Below are 7,120 nucleotides of genomic sequence, written 5' to 3' on the forward strand. Positions count from 1 at the left end.
TCCATATGGAAATTAGTTTCACGCCTCTTTGCGCATTGTTCCTTTTAGGTTGCTCTGATGTTTGTCTGGGGGTCTTTGGGATGAGCCCTGGGTCTCACAGGCTTCATGCCAGCTCTTCACTGCCATATTTCGGCACCCAAAATTCCCCCCTGAAATTCCCCCATTTGGAACCAAAATTCCCAAATATTCCCTATGGAGATCCCAACAATTTCCTCTAGAGAACCCAAACTTCCTATGTTTGGACTCAAGTTTGTCTATACAGACCCCAAAAATTCCCTATGGGATTCTCCAAAATTCCATTTGAGGACCCCAATATTGCAAAAATTCTCAATAGAGTCCAAAAAATTCCCATGTTTAGACTCAAAATTCAAAAAAAATTCCAGGTGGAGACCCGTTAATTCTCAAAATTCTCAATAGAGGCCCAAAAATTCCCTTTGTTACCCCACAATTTTCTTATGGGAACCCCAAAATTCCCAAGAGACCTCCAAATTCTTTTTAAGGACACCAAAATTTTCATCAGGAACCCCAAAATTCCATAAGGGGACACGAAAAATTTCCAGTACAGAGCCCAAAATACCCAGAAATTCCCTTTAAGAACCTCAAAATTCCCCTATAGAGACTCTGAGAGCCCCCTGGACACTCTATAGGATCCGCCAGGACCCTGTGGATCCCCTATAGTACCTCCCAGAGCGCCTTTAGGGACACCCCAGATCCCCCCAAATACCCTGTAGACAAGCCCAAATCCTCTATAGAGTCCCTATGATCCCCCCAGTCCCCTACAGATCCCCTATAGATTCCCTCCAGCCCCACCGCAGTTCTCGGACACGCTGGAGCCGGACGGAGGGACCAGGAGCAAAGATGGCAGCGCACAGGAGGCACTAACGGGTGTTCTGAGCATGCTCGGAGAGAACCGGCCAGGAGATGGGCAGGGCTTAGAGGGGAATGGGGCGGGGCGAATACAAGGGCTCAGTCTGGAAAAACGGGGAGGGGATAATGATTGAGAGGGGCTGTAAATAGAAATGGGCGTGGCAAATAAATGGGCAGAAACCGAGGGGAAAGGGGTGGGGTCAGAAAAGAGCGGGAATGTGAAGGGAAGGAACTCGGACAAAAGGCAACATGGTCCTAAAAGGGACTGGTTTGGCCTAAAATTACACAAAAGGGGCAGAAAGTCATCCTAATTCCAGCAGGGTTGGCCTAAAATCACATAAAAGGGGCCTCAAATCCACACAAAGAGATCTGAAATCATCCAAATTGGCCTAACATTGTCCGAAGGGGCCTAAAATCCAGCCTAAAACACCTCAGCTTGGTAAAAAAATCACATCAATCGGCCTAAAAGATTTAGGACCGAATCCAAGACCGGCACCCAAACCAGCAACAGCACCATTTCTGAAGCTGAAATCAGAGTGGAGACCAAGACCAAGATGGGGAACAGAACCAACACCAGAACTGAGACCAGCACCGCTCCAGAACTGGAAAAATGACTGGGACTGAGACCAACACCAATACTGGGACCGGCACCAGGAGAGCTCCAGGGCTGCTCTTGGACTGGGACCAGCATCGGGAGAACTCTGGAACTGAGACTGACAGCAGCACCAGAACCAGCACCAAGACTGATACTGACACCAGAACCGAGACTGGCACCAATATGGGACCGGGCCTGAGACAGAGATTGGCACTGGGATCACGCCAGGACCAACATCGACACCAGTACCAGCACTGGGACTGGGACAGCTCTAAAACTGAGACCAAGACCAAAAACAGAACTGGCACCGGCACCGAGACTGGCGCCACTATCGGACCCTGGAAGCTGAGACAGAGAGTGCTCTGGATTTAATTGGCATTTGCAGTTTGATAACCAGGACGCCTTGGCAAGAACAAACAGAGCTTTGACGATTACAAGAAGATTGGATCGAGACTAGCAACAGAAAAAAAGACTGAACTCAATAAGGAGAAATGTAAAGTTGGTCTGGGTGATGTTTAACCCAATGAATGTAGACAAAAAATTACTTCCTTTCTAAAAATGGTGTATAAGCAAATGTAGCTCACAGTACATTTGGATTCTGATCATAAGTCAGTAGTCTCTGTCTATTAATCATTGATAAAATTCCCTGGGACCAGCACAGGGACCAGCATCAGAACCAGGATGGAGATCAAGACTGGGACCAGAACCAACAGCAGAACCAAGAGTGGCACCTCTTCAAGACTGGCACTGGGACCAAGACTGAGACAATGACGGACACTGGGACCGGCACTGGGAGCGCTCCAGGACTGCTCTGGGACCGGGACCAGCATTGGCACCGGAAGAACTCCAGGAGTGAGACTGAGAGCGGTACCAGAACCAAGACCGAGACTGGCGTGACTGTAAGACCCACTGGGACTGAGACCAGCACTCTCTGGGATCGAGATCGACACCAGGACCAGAATGAGCACAGGGAGCACTTGGGAACTGCTCCAAGACTGAGATCAACACTGGGATCAGAACTGGTGCAGATGTCTTGGTCCATATGGTCCCAGTTTGTACAATCCCAGTCCATGTGATCCCAGTTTATAGAATTCCACTCAGCATGGCCCTGATCCATCTGGTCCCAGTCTGTGCAGTCCCAGTCTGGAGGATCCCAGTCCATGTGATCCCAGCCCCCATGATCCCAGTCTGCATGGTCCTGCATGGCTCACACTGCCAGGCTCAGGAATTCCAGTTCCCAGGCAGGAAAAGATGTTCCTGCCCTTGAAGGCAGAGCTCTGCAGGAGGCGCCAAAAGCCAAGTGCAGCAAGATCTTACAGGGACATTTCACTGCCAGCCTTCAGAACTTCACCCATGCCTTCTGGAGGTCCTGCACTGGGAATTTAATCAGGGCAGGGTCTTTGGTGGGAGCTGCCCTGGGTCAAGGAAGACCATGAGAGAGAAACAGAGCAGGCAGAGAGAGGCAGGAGAGAAAGGAGGACAAAAATACAATCAGCTCAGAAGGTGCCACTGAAAACAGTACTGCTACTGACTTAAAGAGAATGGGACAGAAATCAGGAATTGTCAAAGTTTTATTTATTATCAAATCCATCCCTACAAGGCAGTCCCAAACAATCCTGATCCCAATGCTCCAAATTTGGATTCCACATGTCCCAATATCCTTCCAACCCCTTCTCACCCACATTGGGCTGCATTCCCAAGCAACCCGACTCCAAGAAGCCCCGGGCCCGGCGCGCCGGGGGGCCGCTACCGGCCTCACACCGTCCGCGGGCTGCGGCCTCGATCACAAGGACTTGGGTCCCCCGAGAGCGCCGCCGGGGATTGGGGCTTCTGTACGCCACATGTCCCGCGCCCCACCGCGGGGCGGGGATTCGGCGCTGGGCTTTTCCCTCTTCGCTCGCCGTTACTGAGGGAATCCTCGTTAGTTTCTTTTCCTCCGCTGACTAATATGCTTAAATTCAGCGGGTCGCCACGTCTGATCTGAGGTCGCAAGCCCAGAGCATTGGCCGCCGCACCGCCCTAACCGGCGCGCCGCTCCCCTCGAGGGAGGCGCGCGCCGGCGGGCGGCCGCGACGGCCGGCTTTCGCTCCGCGTCCCCTTTTTCCTCCCCTCCTCCTCTTTTCCCCCCCTACAACTCCCCTCTCCCTCCCGGCCAACCCCTCGCGCCCCGCGGCGCCAGGAGAGGACGGAGAGCGAGAGAGAGAGCGAGCGGGAGAGAGAGAGAGAGAGAGAGAGAGACAGAGACGACGGAGACGGAGACTCCCATCCCGGAGACGAGAACCGAAGAGGAGCGCGGCAGAGACGGCCCTGACGAGGGACCCGGCCGGCCGTGCGGCTTCGCGGCGGCCTCGGCGGAGAGACGGAGAGAAAGGCGACGGGCTCGCCGACGCGCCGGGGACCGCCACAGAGGACTCGGGGAAGGAGGAGCGGGTTACGACCCCCGTCCCCGGCGCTCGCGCCTCGCGTGCGCGCGGCAGCACACGGCACGGTACCCCCGCGGTACCCACCCGCAGACAGCCGCCCGCACGGGGGTGGAGCCCGGGGGCGAGGCCCGCGCCTCGCCTCCCCTTTCTCGCCCTCTCTCGGACCACGGCGGCGTCTTCGAGACGCCGTCTTCTCTCTCGCTCTCGCCCCGGCCGCCGCCGCCGCACCGCGCGGCACGGCCCCGGCAAGGACGAGCTCCGCCCCAGCGGCTCGTTCCGGGAGCGGGGAGCTACGGAGCGCTCCCCGAGTCTGCATTTAGGGGGACGAAGGCCCTGCGCGGAAGCAGCGGCGACGACGACCGCGACGACGACGAAGCCCCGCCGGGCCGCAGGGAAAAGAGGGCCGAGGCCGCCGAGGGAAACGCTTCCCTCGCCGAACCCCCGGACACCGCCTTCCCTCCGGGCACCGGCCGGGACGACGCCGCCGCCGCCGCCGCCGCCGCCGCCGCCGCCGCCGCCGCCTACCGCGGGCAACGGACCTGCGAGGCGACCCCAGCCGCGCCGCCGGGGCGGCCCCCGGGCGGCGATTGATCGTCACGCGACGCTCAGACAGGCGTAGCCCCGGGAGGAACCCGGGGCCGCAAGTGCGTTCGAAGTGTCGATGATCAATGTGTCCTGCAATTCACATTAATTCTCGCAGCTAGCTGCGTTCTTCATCGACGCACGAGCCGAGTGATCCACCGCTAAGAGTTGTCTGGCTTTCGGCACCGACCCCGCACGCGCGGAGGGGCCGGGACCGCTCGCGTGGAGCGGCCCCCTTCGTTTTGGCAAGGACGCGCGCCCCACGCGCCCCGCCTCGACCGTACGAGCACAACGACAAACGGAGGAGGGGAAAAAGCGAAAACCCCACGTTTCGCTCCGAAGCGCGGCAAAAAGGCGGGGGGGCCCGCGCCCCCGACCGCCTCCCCCCGCAAGGGGAGACGCCGCCTCGGCATGCCCTTGTCTCTTCGGAGGCGGCCCAGGCGCCCGGGCTCGGCCCGACCTCCGCACGGAGAAGCAACGCGACGGACCGGCCGAGGGACGGCGGCCCGCCCGGCCTCGCTCACGGGAACAAACACGCCTTCGCGGCCGCGGGGGCGCGACCGCCGGCCCCCGCTCACGCTCGCAACCTTCGCCTTGACCGACGGCCGCGGACTCGCGGAACGCCGCCGCGCCAACCGCGCGGCCGGGCTCTCTTCCCAGCGGCCTTACAACGCCCGGAGACGCCGCGCGGCGACTACCGATCCACCGGAGCAACCCCTGCGCGGGACCGCTTCCCACCGCCCTAAGGGCGAAAGTCCGGCGGGGGCCGCACTCCGAACGCGCACCGGGGGGTAACCCGGGAGGCGGGGCCGCCCCCGAGACCCGAGCCGGCGTCGCGAGAGCCGGAGGCCTGCCGGTCGGCAAGACCCACCGCCGCCGGGGCCGCACTCCCGGGACCGCCGCCGCTTCGCACCGTCGGGAACTCCCTTCCCGCGGGCTCGCGCCCAGCGGCAGGCGTACGGCGGCTGAGCCGGGGGGCTACGCCCGCTCCCCTCGTTTCCACTCGGGGACCGGACGGGGAAGCGCCCCCGCGGCCGCCCCCGCACGCCTACCTTCGGCCCACACGCGGCCGGAGAAGGGCAACGGGGAAGCGACGGACGGAGCCCGGGCCGGGACGGCCGCCGGCGACGGCGGGCGCCTTCCGGCAGACCATCCCCCGGGGGGGGACACTCGTCCGAGCGGCGACGCCGCCGCACTCGGCACGGGGATCCGCAACCCGCACTCGCCGGGCCTCCGGTGACGACGGAGGGGGACCGCCGAGCGCTCACCCCCGGGAGGAAGGAGCGGTCGAGACACAGCGATGGCCGGTGGGCGGCACTCGCCGGCGGGCCTTCGAGGAGAAGGCCGTCGAGGGAAGAGAGGCACGGTCGCGGCCTGACGCGGCGCCGCACGCGAGGCCGCGGCGGCGGCCAAGAGGCGAGAGCGTGGCGGGCCCCGGCGGCCGCAACCCCGCAGCCGAGGTAGGGCAGAGGGCACGCGCCCTCTGCCGGCGTCGCCCCGTGTCGAGAGGCGAGCGGGTCGGCCCCGCGGCCGGATCGCGCGCCGCGGCCTCTCCGCCGAGACCGGGGCCGCAGAGAGGGGGGGGGCAGGGCGCCCCTCCCTGGCGCGGCACGGGTGCCCCCCCCGCGCGCGGGCGCGCGGCGGGACGCCGGCGAACGAGAGCGGGACAGAGCGCGGCCCGGTCGCGACGGACACCATCGCGGGGGATCGGCGGGAGTAGCTCCCCACCCCCGGATGGCGCCGCGCGCCACCGGCCCGGCAACACCCGCTGCCGCCGCCGCCGCCGCCGCCGCCGCCGCGGCGGGGGGCCGTGCCGAGCCGCCCGAGTCTTTAAACCTCCGCCCGGCCCCGGCGGGGCCCTTTCGGCCCCCAACGGACGTGTGACGACGCCGAGGGGAACACCCGGGGACCGCCGCCGAGGCGCGGAGCGCTAGGTACCTGACCCTGGGGCGAGGGAAACGACCTGCATGGCCCCGCCTGGGTGCCTCCCCCGCTGCCACCTTCGGGGGAGCTTCCACGGGCGGGGGCGCGCCCGACGTCCGCTGCCACCACCGCGGCAATCCTTCTCGGGGCCCGGGGTTTCCCTCAGTAGCCCGGCGCTGCGCCCGAGAGGACCGCCGCGGCTCGGGCCGCCCCGCCGGCGCGGGGGGCGCGGCCCGGCCAACCGAAACCTCGCGCACGCCCCGCCGAGAGGCCGCGGCGACGACGGAAGCGGAGACCGCGGCCGTCGCCCCGCGGCGCCACCCGGCGGCGGCTCGCACACACGCGCGGCTCGCCCGGAGAGGCGCGACCCGGAACGGCCCCGGAGGGCCCGGCCCGTGGAGCTGCTCTGCCGCGCCAGGGGGCCGCTCGGCCGGGAGCGGGACACCTTTTTGCCGGGCGGGCGGCAAAAAAGCTCCCCCCTCCCCCGGTGCGGGACGGGCCGGAGGAGCCGCCTCCTCCGAGCCCCGAAGGCCTTCCCGCCCGCCCTTCGGGCCGCTTCTATTCGCCTTTTTGCCATCGGCCGCCGGATGGGCTACGGCCGGGCGGCCGGCCGTCGCCCGGCGGGCGAAGAGGCGAGGGCAGGCGGGCGGGTGCGCCTCCGGGAGGGGCCGTGCCGAGGACCCCTGCCTCCCGACACGCGGACGGCTCTCTAGCGCGCCAAAGGAGAGCC

At 64.2% G+C, this 7,120-nt stretch overlaps 1 protein-coding gene and 1 non-coding gene across 2 annotated transcripts; one reads left to right on the top strand and one right to left on the bottom strand.

Moving 5' to 3' along the window:
• Positions 1-2,229: 2,229 nt before the first annotated feature.
• Positions 2,230-4,476, top strand: LOC130266755 (myristoylated alanine-rich C-kinase substrate-like). Its single transcript, XM_056516014.1, has 2 exons — positions 2,230-2,361; positions 3,448-4,476. The coding sequence occupies exons 1-2, from the start codon at positions 2,230-2,232 to the stop codon at positions 4,474-4,476; spliced, it is 1,161 nt and encodes a 386-aa protein (XP_056371989.1).
• Positions 4,477-4,484: 8 nt separating this feature from the next.
• LOC130266757 (5.8S ribosomal RNA) lies at positions 4,485-4,637 on the bottom strand. The gene has a single exon (XR_008842987.1). It is a non-coding gene; the product is annotated as a 5.8S ribosomal RNA (ribosomal RNA).
• Positions 4,638-7,120: the final 2,483 nt, after the last annotated feature.

This window comes from Oenanthe melanoleuca, unplaced genomic scaffold (assembly GCF_029582105.1).
Source record: "Oenanthe melanoleuca isolate GR-GAL-2019-014 unplaced genomic scaffold, OMel1.0 S199, whole genome shotgun sequence".
NCBI classification, from domain to species: domain Eukaryota; kingdom Metazoa; phylum Chordata; class Aves; order Passeriformes; family Muscicapidae; genus Oenanthe; species Oenanthe melanoleuca.